General features: G+C 39.4%; 1 protein-coding gene across 1 annotated transcript in view; it reads right to left on the reverse strand.

The window, feature by feature from the left end:
- The window catches only part of LIFR (LIF receptor subunit alpha), a 61,523-nt gene that overhangs the window by 18,551 nt on the left and 23,869 nt on the right, over positions 1-19,103 (reverse strand). Inside the window, exons 3-11 of the mRNA XM_063453990.1 lie at positions 18,680-18,797; positions 16,401-16,549; positions 15,412-15,575; positions 14,449-14,623; positions 11,402-11,656; positions 7,081-7,210; positions 5,704-5,849; positions 4,470-4,612; positions 2,319-2,484 (exon numbers count right to left, since the gene is read on the reverse strand). Coding sequence (XP_063310060.1) covers positions 2,319-2,484; positions 4,470-4,612; positions 5,704-5,849; positions 7,081-7,210; positions 11,402-11,656; positions 14,449-14,623; positions 15,412-15,575; positions 16,401-16,549; positions 18,680-18,797 — 1,446 coding nt within the window. The remainder of the gene's footprint in view (positions 1-2,318; positions 2,485-4,469; positions 4,613-5,703; positions 5,850-7,080; positions 7,211-11,401; positions 11,657-14,448; positions 14,624-15,411; positions 15,576-16,400; positions 16,550-18,679; positions 18,798-19,103) is intronic.

Here is a 19,103-nt window from a genome sequence, read left to right on the forward strand (position 1 = left end):
AATGCAAGAAAAGAAACTAAATATTGTAGGAAATCCCCTCCTCCCCCCAAAAAAACAACTAATTTTGCAAGCGCAAAACTGTAACAAAGGAAAGTGAAGATAAGCAAACTATTCATATATGAAAATAAAAATATCATTAAACAACTGCCTTTAACAGAACAAAAAAATATTTTATATTGACATATAAAAAAGAAAAAAGTTTCATGCCCCCCTATGGACACTATTTGCGGGCACCATTATGACGTCACGACAAGGGGCGTATCCAATTGGGTTTAAAAAGAGGCGCGAGCAGTCTGCAGTCAGCTCTTGACAAAGGCGTAAGGTATCGCAGAAAAGCATGTAGGGCTACTTTTCCCATCGCTGCGGATGACTTCTATTTAGGACCACCGCTGTTATTTATTTATTTCCTCCCCCTTAGGGGGGTTGTATTGGGGATTATATTCCTGCTGAGTATTTTCTTAATTAGACTTATGTTAGCCCGTTTATTTCGATCTACGGAAACCCTTTACCCCAAATCTCCTATAGTACTATACGAGGAGGGTTTGATTTGAGGCATATCGATCTCTATCACTCAGCACTTGAATGCAAGCATTTTTTACTCTCACAGATGTCGGCTATATTACTGAATATCAGCTCTTTATGTGGGAATAAGGGTGTTTCTTTTTGGTTGCCCTAGTTCCCTAGATAAATCCTGAGATGACAGCTGCCATTTCAGGTTTTTGACGGATTTGGCAATTAGTTATTATACCACATTTCAACTCACTTATTACTTCTAGGAACCTCTACAGCAGTGTATATTAGTATGGAATGAACTCTTCTTTCAAGCTTTTTATATAATATTACGTGTAGACATCGGCTGAGGGTATTACTACCCACTGGGGTATTATAAACGGGGCAATAATTACCAAAGTTGAATTTTTAAGTGCTAGCTTCCCAGTTGATTTAATTTGCAATTTGTAGTGAGCTGCTACTTACTGCCCCAAATACCCTTTTGGTGAATATTTGTCCACTATCCCCATGAGGTATATGTAGTTTTTTTTTTATTTGATCTTTATTTGGCTAATAAGAAATACCTTAATTTTATTTAAATCTATCTATGACTTCGTTTCATATGATTCTCTCTATCCCTTCCATGATTAACTAATATACCCCCTAGTTTAAGTTCCAATTTAGTGGCAGACGCAGACAAATTACTTTATTGCAGCTTTTTGCAACATTACATTATATTACAGTCTCAGTCTGCTACGATACAATGCGGATCTATACAATTGATACAACGGTTGGTCCCATTTTAATTACTGATTATTATTTTTCCTTTTTTGGTTTCCACTTCACTAGTTTATTCACATTATATATTAGATCTTTTTCTTGCCTCATTAGGGATTAATAATATGTATAGTTTCTTTTTTGCTCTCAATTTATCAAGGCACTCTTTACCTATTTAAAGTAGAGCAGTTTTCTCAAGGGTACTAGGTCCGAGATCGGGTCGGTTTATTTATCCCTTTCAGTCCTTCTCTCTAAGTTTCTGCAGCAAATTTGTTATTGTGATAACCAGATATCCATACATGACAAATAAAGAACTACAGGGTTACTCACTAAAGTGACAATTCAAAGTGAATTTCAAATGTATGGTCAAAATAGCTGAATTGGAAAAATTCTCCAAGTTCAGCTACCTTGGCCTTAAAGTGAAATTCACTTAGAATTCTAACTTTTGTTAATAACCCTGCTAATTTATACGTTCTATCTTATATGCGTGAGTAATTCTTATACAATATGCTAACTTTTCCCCTTTCCGGTCCTTAAATAAAATTCCAAACCCCCACCTTTAATGATGCATATCAGCATACAAATTAATTTATCTACGTACATACATACGTCTTCTCATTTCTCTGTCAAACAAGTTATCATTGGTTGCTCTTACCCTATTTAATAAACAAATATTCACTGGTCGTTTGAGCAGTGCAAAGAGTCTCGAACTTTCCATTCTTTCAATAAAGGAGAGCACAATTCTTTTTGATTCTTGGCATGTATAAAATGTATTATGGGTTTACTCTTACAGAGCACAAACCAAAAAGTAATGGTGGGGGAAAAAGTGATTGACTTCCACCTGAAGTCAGTGGATAGACAATACATTGTCAAATATGCACACACCAGTCAAGCCATAAGACTTACTTTTCCCATAGAAATCTCAAATTTGCAGTGATGTTTCTACTGCAAGGGATTCTAGGTGGACATATGCAAATTAGTTCAACAAAGAATCACCTTTATTCTTATTCTGCAGACAGAACCCTAAGGAGGGGAAATAAATAAACAACTACCTGCTGCCGATGTATGGTGCTTTTTCCTAACGCTCCAGTCACTCCACTTCCAGAAAGAATTGAAAGCTGCACATCTTACACGAAAATCATACCGGTGATACGGATGCAAATTGGTGACAGAGTAGTTGTAATATCCATCATTTAGTCCAGAAAAGGTGACATTAAGCTGTCAAAGCAACAAGATGAATAACAGTGTAATAAAACACCATGTTTAACACCATACATTTTTCAATAGAATGTAAATATGGATCTTTCCTCAACACAAGGTTTCTTCTGCTTAATTTACTATGCAGAACATCTGCAAAACATTATTGTCTCTGCGTGGTTTGTATCAAACAATGTGTAGACGATTTCCTTAGGTACTACGAAACAATTACTTACTATGCAACAGAGATTGTTCAAATTACTGAATACATAGAAATTATTAGTTCATAATGCCGCATGTGTGTACATGACATAATTGTTAACCACCAAACTCTTTTCTACATTCTGCTTTCTCTCGGATTTTGATCCCACACTTGCCTAGTGTATTGATGGAAAGGAATTGTAAGGTAGATGGTATTCTTTACCAATCCAGCTGTAATCTCAAAGTGATGTTCTTGCTGATGCAATGCAGGCTGAATATGTCAGCCACTAGTTCGTGTACTATTATGGAGCATGAATAGTGTTTCAAGGATGAATTTAAAAACAATTTAATAAAAAAACAGTATCTCTCTATTTGGAATATATATATATATATATATATATATATATATATATATATATATATATATATATATATGTACCCCATCTTTGGCAGGGCCTACTCGAATATATACACACACATATATATATATATATAAAAAAATAATATCTCCTTGGTTTTGCACCCCTCCCTGTCACTGGTGCCTCACCACAGGGCCCTATTTAGCCTTGTACTGCAGAGAGCCCCAGATGGAATTTTTTCCCCAAGTAAGTGGGTTAATCTCATAAGAGCAGACATTAGGCTGTTCGAGTAGGACCTGCCAAAGATGGGGTACATTGATGTGGAGGCAGGCTTATGCAATGTAACTAAACCCCTATTATTTTTGCCTAGATTAGGTGTTTAAAAAAAAAAAACGTCAACATTGAAGTTGCTGTTTAGTGGATAGGTGAGTGCGCATGTATATATATATATATATATATATATATATCACACACACACACACAAGGGGGTTTGGTTAATCACTGGACACTGGTTCGGAATTCACATTAGGCACAGTAGCACCTGGTTTCGCACTAGTTCCTATTTGAGTTTAAAATTTAATAGTAGGGAGAGAGAAGCAGTAAGAACCTTGGTCAGGGTCCTCTACGGTCCATTCAGCCTTTATAACAGAGCTGCAGGAACAGTTATAGAGGGTGTAAAACTCAGTGCTGTCCCAGCTACTTCAGTGTGAGTGTGGGGCTGGACAAAAAGTGGAATGGATGACTTCCCATCTGCCCACTAGTAACCTCTCAGCCAGGAGGAGCAGAGAAAGCTCTCAGTGATGCACGCTGTATAACCATTCATGCAGCCATATTATCAAAATGACTGGACTACAGAAGACATAGCAGGGTGAGTGCTAATAACACTTCAAACTCCAGAACTCAAAGCCTAAATCTGAAAATAAACGCTTTACTTTAATCCTATGTTTAAAGGGTTACTCCAACCACCATTACCACTTCTCCGTTTCGAAGTGGTCATAGTAGTAGAAGTCTGGATGTGCAGTATTTCAAACAGAGAGTTCAAGTGAGTGCTGTTGGTAAGTTCCACTTCAGCACATGTGACAGACAGGCAGCCCAAAACTTTGTTCTGTGCTTTTTTTTTTTTTTTTTTAAGTCTGAAATGTCCAGCTCATAAATTCATTACACTTTATCTGCCTTATTTTGGGGTTTGGGAGCAGAGAGCACCTTAGAATGTTGTGCCCACAGACACCAGACATGCAAATCCGTCCCTGACAACCTCCAGCTGCACAGTGAAATTAGCGTGCTCTTCAGAAGTGTTTAGGTCAAAATAATAGGCCAATGATTATAGTGTATCAAGTAAAAATGCAGAAACAAGGCTGTTATATTTTCAATCTATTTTTATGGCTAGGTAAACCCACTCAAAACTAAAACTACAGTGAAAGAAAATATCTACATTTTTTTTATTACCATTTGCGTTCCTTTGCCGTCACTAGTTTCAATTTGACATTGGAGTTGTAGTGAAGTCAGCCTCCCAGTTAGTTGCCAAGACAGAAATACTTGTGTAGGGTCATTTTTACCAGTGGACAGTGTTCCGGGAGGCAAAAGATGAACTGCATGAGTTTGAAAAGAAAATAAATTAGAAAATTGCATATACACACACACAAACACACTTTTTTTTTTTTTTTTAATACACAGTTTTCACATATAGTAGCAATATTTATCTTATTTATTTATAAACTGTTTAACCAGATAGGATACACAGATTTTTTTTCTTTTCAAGGATGAACTGGAAAATGTGATAGTAAAATGAATTGTCAGCAAAAAGATTGTACATGCCCAATTATTGTCAAAAATATTTAACCCAAATTTATTTAAATAAAGGAGAGGTAACGCAATAATATTTGAATCAATATATTAAAGGAACACTATAGTCACCTAAATTACTTTAGCTAAATAAAGCAATTTTAGTGTATAGACCATTCCCCTGCAATTTCACTGCTCAATTCACTGCCATTTAGGAGTTAAATCACTTTGTTTCTGTTTATGCAGCCCTAGCCACACCTCCCCTGGCTATGATTGACAGAGCCTGCATGAAAAAAAAAAAACTGGTTTCACTTTCAAACAGGTGTAATGTACCTTAAATAATTGTATCTCAATCTCTAAATTGAACTTTAATCCCATACAGGAGGCTCTTGCAGGGTCTAGCAAGCTATTACCATAGCAGGGGATAAGAAAATCTTAATTAAAAAGAACTTGCAATAAAGAAAGCCTAAATAGGGCTCTCTTTACAGGAAGTGTTTCTGGAAGGCTGTGCAAGTCACATGCAGGGAGGTGTGACTAGGGTTCATAAACAAAGGGATTTAACTCCTAAATGGCAGAGGATTGAGCTCATTTTTTATCAAGCAGGGCCCAAGTATAAACCGGTCAATTTAAATCCAAGTCACAAACTGCTCTGTCTGTCCTTGTCACATTGAATATATACCAAGTCTTTGTCTAAGGGGAAAGCATGAAAGAATTGTCAGGGCACAGCAATAAAAGCTATTTAACAATTTTTCCAAATTCTCCAGCTAATATATTGTCATTGATTCAATTATTATACAGGAGTGTGAGTGTAATGGAAATCTATTTCGTATTAAGAAAAGAAAATACATTTGTGAGGTATATCAAAACAAGATTCAGAATATATCACCAAGGTACTTACCTCTTTCTGTTGCATTGATTGTAAGAAAGGCTTCTGATTGGCCCAAGACATTAATTCCTCTGACAGTAAAATTATACAAGTTTTGCCCTTTTAATATTTTAAAGATACAGTTGTCTTCATTACAGGATATGTTTATTCTGGAGTTGCTGCAAAGAAAATAATTAAATAATAGCTCAGTGGTTACCAATTATATACATATAATTATATACACAATTAATGAATGTTCTAAAATTCTTTAAAGTAGATATTTTGTGAAAAAAATATACTTTGAAAAAGACAAATATATGTGATTATTAGATAGACTATGAAATTTGAATCAAAGATGTACTGACTAAAGTTTGGATTTTTTTCTTTAAGTATCTGGGCTTGGATTTAAATAATTTGGTCTGAATTTCAGAAGTCTGACATTCCCCTCGGCTGAACTTTAGACCAAATTCAGGTTAATTTGGAGTTCTGAACTGTAAAATCCATACATTGTTAAAATGTCTGGATTGTACACACAGAACGGCCCCATACAGCAGCAAATGGTTTTGCCCAGTTTGGACTTTAGTTTAAAACCATGTACATTTCATTTTTGAGATCTATCTGTACAGTTTGAACTTTTTAACTATGGTCACATGGGGTTACGCGACAAAGAGCATCATATCATTCACATAGGAAACCCCTCTTGTAAACCTTATCATGACCCAGGAAACACAATATACCCCTTTCTAACCTAAATCTTTAAGGAAAGGTTCCAGTGAACAGAAAAAGAATGGTCAAAAAGGGGCATTAACTGCTTGGTCCCAACTGGAAATCTGAACTATATTTGAAAGTCCCCATCTCTATTAGTCTGGCTACAGGTAAGAAGTACGTTATAAAGGGGGCAACCCGCATGCATAGCCATACCCCAAATTCCATGTGGCAGGTCATTGCTAGCATGAATCACCAGTCCACATGATCAAACGCCTGTTCCACATCAGCAGTGAGGCAAGAGAGCGGTCGGCCAGCGATGCGGTGTTGTATTATAGATATTACTAATTTGCTAGCAACTAATTAAACATTTTTATTTTAACAACTGGCTAGAAGAAATAGATCTATAAATAATTTCACATTTCATTCCTTTAACAGGGTGTCAATAAAGTACAGATGACCAGTAGATTGATCGATTCCAAGACTGCATATCAATCCAAGCAAGAAAGCATGGAAGGAAGAAAAAAAAAAAGAAAAAAAAAACCACACTACACATACAATATCAAGATATTTAAAGTAATGCCGAAATGCCCAAAATATTTATCATTGACAAATGCCCAATTGTACCTAGGTTCCAGAGCATTTTGTGCAATATTAGATCATTAAGATGTGTCAGAATAAGGTGACTATCTATTAAACAATTACCTTTCATAGAACGTGTATCGTGTTGAACGTTCTCCCATCAACCCAGTTTCTCTTCCACAACCCCATGTACATTTAATCTCTTTAAGGTCATGAGTTTCACAGCTGAAGTTCTGAGGTATGTCTGGAGGATCTGTAAATAAACCAAAAATTTTGAATTGCCAAATGTTTTTGCTATTTACATGTGCTTAATTACTTCAGAGTATGTCTTCAAAAGAATGAGTGACTTTTGGAACCAAAAACAGCAACAGTGGAGCCAAAATATCTTTTTAGCAAACCTTTTTGCTGTTATTCCTGCACAGGTCCACTAGGGTTCATCAGAGACATAAAAACAGACAAATCCGGTTTGAGAAGACTGCTGATGTATTTGCTTGTAAGCAAGCCACTAAGAATAGACAAAAGCTAAATAGCTTGCTTGTTTTGAGTCCCCACTTAGGACGTCTTTTGTTTCATTAAAGCGGCACTGTCATGCCGAATCCCGTTTTTTTTAACCCCCTTCCCGCCTCCACTACATCCAATTGACCTCCTAGTCACCCCCAAATATCCCTAAGCCCCCCAGATTACCTCTTTTTAAATCTTTATCTTCTGCCCTGATCTTTATTCAGGGCGCCGCCATCTTTGTGTGGGTAGATGAAGTCCCTGTGGGACACGTCATCTGCCCACACTAGATAGACTGTGAGATACCTGGGCATGCAAACGGGAATTTCATCTATCCATTCATTAGTCAGACAGATGAATGAATGAATAGAAAAAAATCAGACAAACAAACTAACACTGTGTATCAGTGTTCGTTTGCTCGTTCGGTTTATTACAAGGAGGGAGCTACCGGCACGCAGCTCCCTCCTTGTAATATGTACAGATAGAAGCGGCAGGGAGCAGTGCTCCCCGCCACTTCATAAGCCCCCCATCTCCCCCCCTCACTCTATGTGGGTCAATATGACCCCCATAATAGCACAAGGGAGATTAAAATCTCCTGAATGCTCCTACTCGCTATACCGCGAGTAGGGGCATGTCTACTAAACAGTGAGCAGCCTGTGGCTGCTCACTGTAGAAAATTTTTTACATAAATTACAATAAGGGGGGGGGGGGGGGTGGACCTATTGGCCTCCCCCCTCCCCCACCCTGAGCGGCGGGTGGGGGCCATGAAGATAATGAGGGGGGGGACCTACTGTCCTCCCCCCCAGGCCCCCACCCCTGGGCGGAGAGTGGGGGCCCTGGATAAGAAGGGGGGGACCTACCGTCCTCCCCCCCCAGCCCCCACCCCTGAGCGGTGGTTGGGGGCCCTAAAAAAAAAACAATAAGGAGGGGGGGGGACAGGGACACTTACTGTCCTCCCCCCCTGAGCGGTGGGTGGGGGCCCTAAATAAAGGGGGGGGGGGGACCTACCGTCCTGCCCCCTGGCCCCCACCCCTGAGTGGCGGGTGGGGGCCTTAAAAAAACAATAAGGGGGAAGACCTCCTTACCCCCCCCCGGCCCCCACCCCTGAGCGGCGTGTGGGGGCCCTTAATTAAACCCCCCACCCCCCAATCAAGATGACTAGGGGTCCCAAGCCCCTAGTCACCCCCCCACCCAAATCAAACTATCCCCTACCTACCCCCCTCACCCAAAAAATAGTGAGGGGGGAATAAAATAACTAACCTGTAAAAAAAAAAAAAAAAACATTTGACGTCTTCTTTTTTTCTAAAATCCGAGCGCAAAAAAGTAATCCATCTTCACCCATGGAGGGCTCCGCGCAGACTGAGCTACGCAGGGGGCGGGGGAAGGCTTATAAAGCCTTGCCCTGCCCTGCAATTAGGCTAAGAACACTCTGATTGGTGGGTTTAAGCCAATCAGAGTGCTCTTTATCATTTTACACAGCGTGGGAAAGTTCTTTGGAATTTTCCCATGCTGTGTAAAATTACAGAAAACACTGTGATTGGATGGCTTGAAATCCATCCAATTTTCCCACACTGTGTAAAATGACACAGAGCACTGTGATTGGATGGCTTGAAATCCATCCAATTTTCCCACGCTGTGTGAAAGCCATCCAATCACAGTGCTCTGTGTCATTTTACACAGCGTGGGAAAATTCCAAAGAACTTTCCCACACTGTGTAAAATGACAAAGATCACTCTGATTGGCCGGGGGGGGAGGGGGGGAGGGAAGGACGGTAGGTCGTCCCCCCCCCCCCACCATTCTTATCTAGGTCCCCCACCCACCGCTCAGGGGTGGGGGCCGGAGGGGAGTACAGTAGGTTCCCCCCCCCCATCTTTATTTAGGGCCCCCACCCACTGCTCAGGGGTGGGGGCCAGGGGGAGAGGACAGTAGGTCGTCCCCCCCCCTATTGTTTTTTTTAGGGCCCTCACCCACCGCTCAGGGGTGGGGGCTTGGGGAGAGGACAGTAGCCCCCCCCCCCTCTTATTGTTATTTAGGGGGCCCCCACCAGCCACAGAAGGGGCGGGGGGAGTAGGTTATTAGTTTTTTTTGTTTGTTTTTTGTTTTTACAGTGAGCATCCACAGGCAAGTAGGGGGATATTATTTACCAATACTAAGTAATCTTTACTTAGTATTAAGTATTATTAAATGTGGCTGAAAGACCAGTTTAGGTCTTTCAGCCTTTTAGTAGATAGCTCCCTGATACCGTGGGAATTAGGGAGCTATCTACTAAGCGGCTGCAAGATGCAGCCGTGGCAATTAATAGGATCGGAGTTTCATTCATTAGAATGAAATTGCGATCCGAACAAAGTGCCGAATTGCGTTCTAAAAGAAACGAACGTCCTGTTCTCATTCAGTTAGAACGCAATTCGGCAGTTTCGTCTAAAATGACAGGAAGCATCGTGGGAACAGGGAGGAAAGGTAAGGATTATGGGAAAATTGCTCTGACCAGCGGAAATGAAGCACACTTTGCTCCTCCGCTGGTCAGAGCTGGTTAAGCGGAGGAATCCTCCATAAGGCAAAGAGTCCCTACTTTGTCTTATGATTTTAAAGAAAACTAAAGAAGACAGGAAGAAAAGAATAACAGATCCTGAGAGATGGGGAGAAGAGGAAGAGATTGAGGAAAGGTAAGGTCGGCATGACAGCTACATCATTTATATAATAGCCGGGCTAAACCTACACTAATCAGTCACAACATTAAAACCACACAATATAACAAAAAAAGTGTGTGTGTGGTATGAAACCCACGAAAACCACCCACAGACGATACCGCAACTCCAAGTTAAAATGTCTTAGGTGTCAGGTGAAATAATCCTTAAATCAAGGCCTTAATAAAAAAACATGTATAGTGATGAACCCGACATTTATGTGGCTTGCACCCCCTCAGTTCCCTTAGAAAAAGGTGAAAACTCGCCTTATTTCCATCGCCTCCCCCAATCTGCCTCCTTGATGACACTATCAGAATTGCCATAGGGAAAGCATTGGATTGGCTAAAATCGTCAAGGAGGTGGGAACAAACACCGTTTTGGCCACTCAGCACCTCCTCATAGAGATGCATCTCTATGAGGTAAATTCAGCGTCCCCATGCAGTGCGTAGAGACGCTGAACGGCAGGCAGTGCTGCCTACTGTGCAGCACTGAGCCAGGAAGCACTTCCATTGGCCATCTGAGGAGTGGCCACTGGGAGGTGTCCCTAGGGGTAATGTAAACACTGCCTTTTCTCTGGAAAGGCAGTGTTTGCATGAAAATGCCTGAAGGCAATAATTATACTCACCAGAACAACTACATTAAGCTGTAGTTGTTCTGGTGACTATAGTGTTCCTTTAAGTAAACATTTCTCCAAGCTACCCCTCTCTTGGGACCAATCTACACTTCTGAATTCAATGAAAAAAAGAACTTTGACAGATCAGCCCCAGTACAAGATTTAAAATGTCTTGATACTGCGGTTTGTTTCATTGTGTCATATTTAATACTCTGGATATCCATATTAGGCAAGCAAAAATATCTAAGTGACTTTGATAAGGGCCCATTTTTCCTGCTGAAATTCAAGAACTGATAGTTCACTCGCTGCCCAATATATCCCACAGGTGTCATTGTAAAAATATAATATATGTTATTCGCTTCACCCATCAGTGGTTTAAATGTTATGGCTAATCAGTGTCTACGGTGGATTATGAACCAAATTGACAGAAAAGTTCTTTCTGCACGGTTTCTGCAATTTTGTATTAGCACTTTGCTATTTGTTCTTCCAGACATCTGTAATGAATCGCTTGTTATCAAGAACGACAGAAGTTGTTAGCCTTTGTTTCACAAAGTCTACATGAACACAAGTAACTCAGAAAAATAAATCATGTTAAAGTGAATACATTAGCCTAGTAGAATATCAAATTATGGATTTCACAGATACTTACACCCGACAAAGATTACAGATCCGAATGGCTCATCCTCCTTGCTTGTGTTACATACAAGGTTGTCCCCACTATCCCCTGACATGTTAAGATTCTTTAGCTGAACATAGCTGGTGTTCTTGCTGATGTGAATTGGTAGAAATTCGGTCGATTGAAACTGAATAGTATTATGTAGTCCATTCACAGTGCAGCAAAATGTTATGTTTGAACCAACAGCAACCACTTTATCTTGGGGATATGCGTTTTCTTGAGGGTTACCTGTGTGGGATAAACAGATCACTTTATTGACATACCGAAGAACAGAAGTCACTTAACTGACTGGTAGTGCATGGCTGCCTACCTAACACACCAAGATTGGTATATTAATATATTCTATACTTTTCAGTAGTGTCCTGCTGGTTTAGAAGTGTAATGGTAACAAAAGACACAGCAATACTGGATTAATTTACAAATACATGTTATTATTTACCATTAGGACTTTAGGCTACGATGCAAATTAGCACTATATTCTATTTAGCATTTTAATTACCAGATTACTGGTTCTCAACTGGGGTTGATATTTATGCCCAGCATACTATACACTGTGTATAAATAAAATTACTGGTAATGGCACTCTCTCACGGAGTATTTCTTACACATGATATCTTGACTAAGTAGGGAAGTTTGATTAATCATTAGCTGAATCCTATAAACACAATCTCTGATTCTTATTATTTTTAGATCAACTTTGCAAATTTAATTCTGACAAAAAATAGTCTCTTAACTTTAGGAATATACCAGGTTTAAAAATCATGTAAGGTGGAGAAATTGATGTTAAAGGGACACTATAGACACCAGAACAACTACAGCTTAATGTAATTGTTTTGGTGAGTATAATCATTGTATGCAGGGCTGTCTTTAAAGGGGGGCAAAAGGGGCAGCTTCCCCGTGCCCAGTTACTCCTGGGGGCCCCAAAGTAGCTGCCTAGTGGGATCCCTACTGGGAATCCAAACCCTGTGGACTGCAGCACCTAATGTAATCAGGGGCCCTCAGCCCTAAAATAGTGCCCCTTTCCTGTTGCCTGCTGGGAGGAAGTGAGGTGATATCACTTTCTCCCAAGTAACAGAATGCCGCTGGGGAGGTGGAGGAGGCATACACAGGAGGAGGTAAGGGACTGAGGAAGTCAGACTCCCATCAGCCTTGGCCATCCAGCTCACACTGGACCCCAGTGTGAGGTGCAGGGGCAGAGTACAGGGGGCCCAAGCAAATGCTTGCCAAGGGTCCAATCAATATAAAAGACAGCCCTGATTGTATGCAGGCATTTTCAGAGAAAAGGCAGGGTTTACATTGCCCCTAGGGACACCTCCAAGTGGCCACTCCTCAGATGGCAACTGGAGGTGCTCCCTGGCTCAGTGCTACAGTGTAGGCAGCACTGCCGTTCAGTGTTTCCACGCTCTGCATGGGGACGCTGAATTTTCCTCATAGAGATGCACTGATTCAATGCATCTCTAAGAGGAGATGCTGATTGGCCAAAACTGCATTTGGCCCCACCCCTTGCCGATTTTAGCCAATCTGAAAAAAAGAATCACATTTAAAATCATGACAGCGGAATTAGCAGTATGGGGTCTATCTTTTCCCAATGTTTTTTCTGTTACACGATTCTGTGATGTTCACCCATTTTTTTGGAATATCTATATCTATATATCAAGATCGAGGCATTTCCTGAGATACAAATGAGATATGGATTGTCAAGCAGAGAAATATTTTCATTTTTGAGGTTGACTAACTTTTTAAGTCAAATTTAAACACTGGATCAATTTCCCTTGGATACAATCCTTTACGAGACCCAGCCAAGGAAAACTTCTAAAATGAGAGATATTATTAATAGAAATCTTCCGATTACAAAGATAAAAACGATTTTAAAATGGGAAAGTGACCTGGGAAAGTCGTTTTCATTACTCTCATGGTTAAAATATTTAGAACTTTTTAGAAAAGCAATTAATTTCCTTATATACTTCTTAACAGATCATTTATGGTTCCGACCAGATTCTGTAAGTTTCAAACAACCTCTTCAAACTTATGTTGGAGATGTAAAAAGAAGTTGGGCACTTTAAAACATATTTGGTGGGACTGTATTTCCCTATTTGGCATTAAGCGGGCTGTCCTTCGGCTTTTTTAGCTACGGTAATATTACGGTAGACATCCCTAACCTTACTCCTGAAAACTTCCTTTTTCAGATCGACTTTCCCAACCTGCCCATGTCGGCTCTCTACTTGACAATCCATGTCCTGATGGCCACGAAACTTTGTATATCCAGATTTTGGAAAAATGAAGATACTCCAAATTTAGAATAAATTAAAACCTAAATTAATTATCAGGGAACATAGGAAAATCTACATACTTTAATAATGGTAATAACACAAGATATAATAAAATGTGGTCGGTATGGTTTGGACTATCAAGACTCTAGACCCAGACCTCGATAATAAAACCCAAGAGCATTTACAAACTCTTAAATTCTATTTTCAATATAACTTATTAAACACTGTTCGGTTTGGTCCATAAACACCACTAATGACTTGGCGTCTTCTTCCCTCGCCCCCTCATAGGAGATAAGAGACTGAACCGCTTTTAACTACCCTCCACGGATGTCTCCAGCTTTTCTTTGTCCAGTTTACTTGTGTTTAATTATTATTAATAGTCCATAAATGTACCATACTCTAATCAACATCCATTCTACATTTAAAATAGAATATATATATATATAGAACAGTAGTATTTAACCAATTATAAATTGCCCTGAACGACGTTTGATTGGGTCGTGTAATGTATATTAATGTTTATGTCTAAATTTCAAAATGCTCTTTTTCCTTCTATACTGTAATATTTTACAATTAATTGGCGAACCTCTTCTTCTCTGTTCTAGACTCTTACTTATAACTTTGTTAGATATAATAGATTTTCAAATTATTGCATGTACAATTCACCATACGCCTTAAATTCAATTTGTGTATGGATCGAAAAAAGCAATAGAAAAAAATTCAATTGAAAATGGCAAAAGTAATTTTTACCAAATACTGTTTGCAGATCACTCCATTCACTCCACTCCTTGTGTCCTTCATAATGTTCCTCTTCAACATAACATCTGATTCGTACAGAGTGTGAAGTGCATTCCAACGACATATCAGAGGTCCACTGCCACTGGAACTCAGTGCTACCCTGACTGCATTCTGTAACCAACTCTTCCTAAAATGTAAACATGAATATATCAAAATATACAAATTTGTCCAAAAAAAATAAGTATATATTTATAAATTATATTATTTAAATATTTTATATCTAAAATATTTTATAATATATATATATATATATATATTTTTTTTTATGCAATGCAGCTCTGTGAAGAGATGCTGATTGGCGCAGTGTGATGTTTTCCTGCGCATGTGCAGTAGCCTTCCAATGCTTTTCTTTGAGATCAAAATTTATTATCTCAATCGAGGCAGAGGCAGCCAAAAGGAGACCTGCACAGTGCTGGAAAAACGTATGCAAACTAAACTTTTTTCACAGGGGGAGGGTTGAAGGGCAGAGCTCCTTCAATCAAATAATGCTATCACTAGATTCACTAGAGATGTATTTAACCCTTCAATATAAACATTGCAGTTTCTACAAAAGCGCAGTATTTTATATTGCATGTCTAAAATGACAGGACCACTGCATCATTGAGATTAAGTAGTATGGGTGACTTCAGTAGTACTTTAAGACAGGCTTTATTGAAAAACATTTTTCATTTACATTTACATAATTAAAATAGGACATTATCATGGTGGCTCCCAGTGTGCTGGGGTACGCGGTCACACATAGGAGGAGATTAAATGACCTTCCTTGAGTAGTCTAACACAGTAAGAGCTGCAAAGGCCCTTACTGTCTATGTACACTTTGATGATGGAGACAGATAAGGATGGAGACAGATAAGGATGGCTACTATAGGATAGAAGCATGCATGCATCAGCAGAAATATAAAATGTAATACATACCGTTTTCACAATTATCAGGTTTTCACTACGAAGTATCTGAATCTCCCATTTCACTGGCACACCATCAACACAACTGGAAGTATCCCATCTCCAGGTCACACTAAGAGTATCGGATAAGTAATCGGGACTGAAGGAGCGAATCATTGGAGTATATGGAATAAACGCTGTAAACGAATCAAAAACGGTACATTAGGGATGTTCAATACCACAGCAGCAAGGGTGCCAAGCTGCCTGTTTCTCAGTCCTTGAATATTAGCTTATGATGACCCAAAAGAAAAGGGAAAACTAAATTAATCGAAGCCCCTTTTAATAAGTTACACTACAAACAACCTAATTAAATGTTTAGTAGCAACATTTTCACAGAGAATACGTCAAGTGTCAGGCACACCATTTGTTTCTATGTTATAAGTGAAATAATCAAATTATCTTTCTAGCCAGACATGGGAGTATCAAGAAGATCTCCTGAATTAATTTCGTCACTACAAGCCAACAAACATATAGGTGGTGACAAATTATAATCTGCCGGAAGATATGAGCCACTATTTTGGGCACTTTCAAAATGTGGTTTCGGGAGACCAAGGATAAATGATCTGCAAAGTACTTGTATAAATTATGATCTATTGAGTCATGTGTTTCTCGGGCATATTTAAAACAATTAAATAAAGCACAACTCGTTGTTTTTTTTTGTTTGTTTGTTTTTAAAGACGCAAATAACGATTAATCCACATTTTATTTCACTAGCGCAAAGTGTACTGAAAAGCAAATTTGTTTTACAAATATCCACAAACTAAAGAACATATTGTTAAATAAACCAATTAACAAGCTTAACATAAAACGAAACTTCAAAATCACTAGGTCAATTTTCTTTCTACCTCTAAAAGACAACTGAAACTGAAGTTCTCTTAGTTGTGGCTGTATATGTTTAATTTTCTATAGAGAGACTTATACATTGATGGAGAGTCCTGAATAAATAAATAAAAGTCACTTACGGATATCCAGAGTAGTTTTTTGAAAATGTATCTGCACAGGACCCAAATCAGTCATGGCTGTAATTTTTATGTCATAGCTAGTGAACGTCTTTAATTCGACTTCTAATTGTGTTTTGTTGGTCTGAAAACATCTTTGAGGCTCAGAAGACCTACAATAACATAAAACAAAGTGAAACATGTACTTAATTTTAATTTAGGTACCAGGAATTTCTAACATTCTAGAATTATCTATGTTAAAATTTCAAGTGACACTGTCACCACCACCTTCACCCCCATGAAAAATTAGTATTTCAAAAAGATATCATCTAGCCCAGAGATATACTGATACAAAGTAGGGACTACTTGCCTGACACTTCTAGACACCCCTGCTGCAGGGAATTTTCTTTATCTATGGAGGATCGGTTCAGATAAGTAGAACTCACCTTTGTCCACCCCATGGACCTCCAGCAGCAATGTCATTAGGGGTGCTTACAAATTCTGCACAGTCCCCAGACAGTGACAGTGCTGCTTGAAGGGTTTAATTTTTGAAGCAGTGTTTTAGGCAGATTATTCTATGCATCAAAGGAACAATCAAGCACCATAACCAGAAAAGCTAGCTGTAGTGGTTATGGTCAAGAGGTGCCCTCCCAGTGTTTGTAATCAAACTTTTTAAGTTTTACTCCTGCATTTGGCTTCACTGAGACAAGTCTTGCCATGCAGGCAAGCTCATAGGTAGATTGTACAAGATGAGTACTCTGAGCCAACAAGTATCTCCCTGCAGTGCCAGATTTAGCTTCTGAGGGCAGAGGAGGTGGTGGGCACCCAACTAACCACAGGATTATAATAAGGGAAAGGCAAGTCTACTGTAATAAAAGAGGTAGAACATAACAGGAAGAAATGTGTTTTGCACCAACATATGCATTGCTATTAATCAAACAATAAAAAAAAAAAATCCACCACAATTGCTTTGTTTGCCATTGCTACAGTTTCTGCATGCTTTGTTAAGGGGTTAGAATAAAAAAGGAAGGGGGCCAATTTACAGATCAGACTGCATAGAAACATTTGCATGACCGGGGGCATCTTGAAGAACCCACCAACATTAAGCTGGTGGCACTACTCACCGGATTGCCCGACTCCTGACTTTACGCGCTACAGGCGGACCTGGTGTGGGAGAGACGGTCACTCTCCTGGCATTCTGGTTGGCTGAGCTGATCAAGCAGATTGGTTCTCCCCCCTTCCCCTTTGGACCAGTGGGGGATATCCCGGTCCCCACCAGGGAAAGCTACTACACCTTCAAGGCATAGCAGCTTATACTCACTACAGACGAGAAGCAAGTGGCAAATCCAGGGAGGCCGCCGCATAGACTGAGCACCTACTTCACTGGGAAATAAAATTCCACACAGCTTTTGTGCAGCATTCTCGAGTCATGCCAGCAGCTACCCACACTCACTTCAGCCGTGACCACGGAGACCTCTGGCTCCGCACCGATATCCTGTCCTCTTCTAGGCAGAGAGCCCAGATGAGCAAGCATCCCACGCAGACTGCCCCTGAGGTACAGCCTACTCGCAGAACTCCCACATGGAGAAACCCTTCCAGACGGGGATCCCGCCAAACTCCCCTACCCGCACGTGAATCAAGAACCCAGGCAGTCCAGCATGCCCCGGAATCTCAAAGACTCAGCCTGACTGTTGCGAGGAGAGTATGTAATGGGGGGAGCAGGTTAATAGCAACGAGATATACAGCCTGCAATGGTCCCGAAGACCCTGATCATCTGCCTCAGCATGGCCTGCTTGCCAAAGGCACTGAATGACCACATAACTCTGAGCCCTTTATTACAGTTTCCCTCTTCTCCTTACATAACTCTAACTCAACTATAAGGTATACAAAAGCTGTAGCCAGTTGAATTCCCCTAGGTAGTAACTCTCTCTCTTATATGAATCTAAGTGCAGTCAGCTCACCTAACTTGAGAATGTTTTTGTATATTATGTCTTAAACTGCTCTGCACTCGCTTCCCTCATGTTTTATATATAATTCTATACAGTCTTATCTCAGTGGAGTAAGCTTGATCACCTCACTACCTAACTCCATCTGCACACTTTCTCTGCAAATTTTCCTTTACCCTAAAAATGTGCTGATATTCTTATATGCACTTTCTTGCTCTGACTTATCATTCTTCAAGACTCTCAGTGTATATTGTGTATTCTTTGTTAATATCAAGCACAACAAAAATAAAGAATTATAAAAAATAAAAAAGGAAGGGAAAAAACCCCCCAAAACAAACAAACACATAAACACCATACCTATAACATATGTTGTAATCAATGGCAGCGTTTGCAAGGGGTGGGGTACTCCAAGAGCACAGCAGGTATTCTATGTCATGTGTTACACATGCCAAGTTCTGGAAGAAATCTGAAGAATCTAAAACAACAAAATATAGAATGAAGGTTATGTCAGAAAAGTAAAATATACATATATATTTTTTATTATTATATATCTCTCTCCACAAAGAAAGGCACACGCTGGGCTTTTTGAAGAAAATTATTTGTCTTTATTAATAACACACGGGTTACAGCAAATCGATGTTTCAGTCTATCATAGAACTGTTGCTCATGTTCTGTAGATCCTCATTGCTTCCCTTTAATGGCTTTTGCAAAGTTTTATTTATTTATTTAAACTTAATGTTTTTATTGTTTAAATTATGAGCACCCCACAAAACTAACATTT

The sequence above is a fragment of the Pelobates fuscus genome, chromosome 5 (genome assembly GCF_036172605.1).
Source record: "Pelobates fuscus isolate aPelFus1 chromosome 5, aPelFus1.pri, whole genome shotgun sequence".
In the NCBI taxonomy this organism is placed as follows: domain Eukaryota; kingdom Metazoa; phylum Chordata; class Amphibia; order Anura; family Pelobatidae; genus Pelobates; species Pelobates fuscus.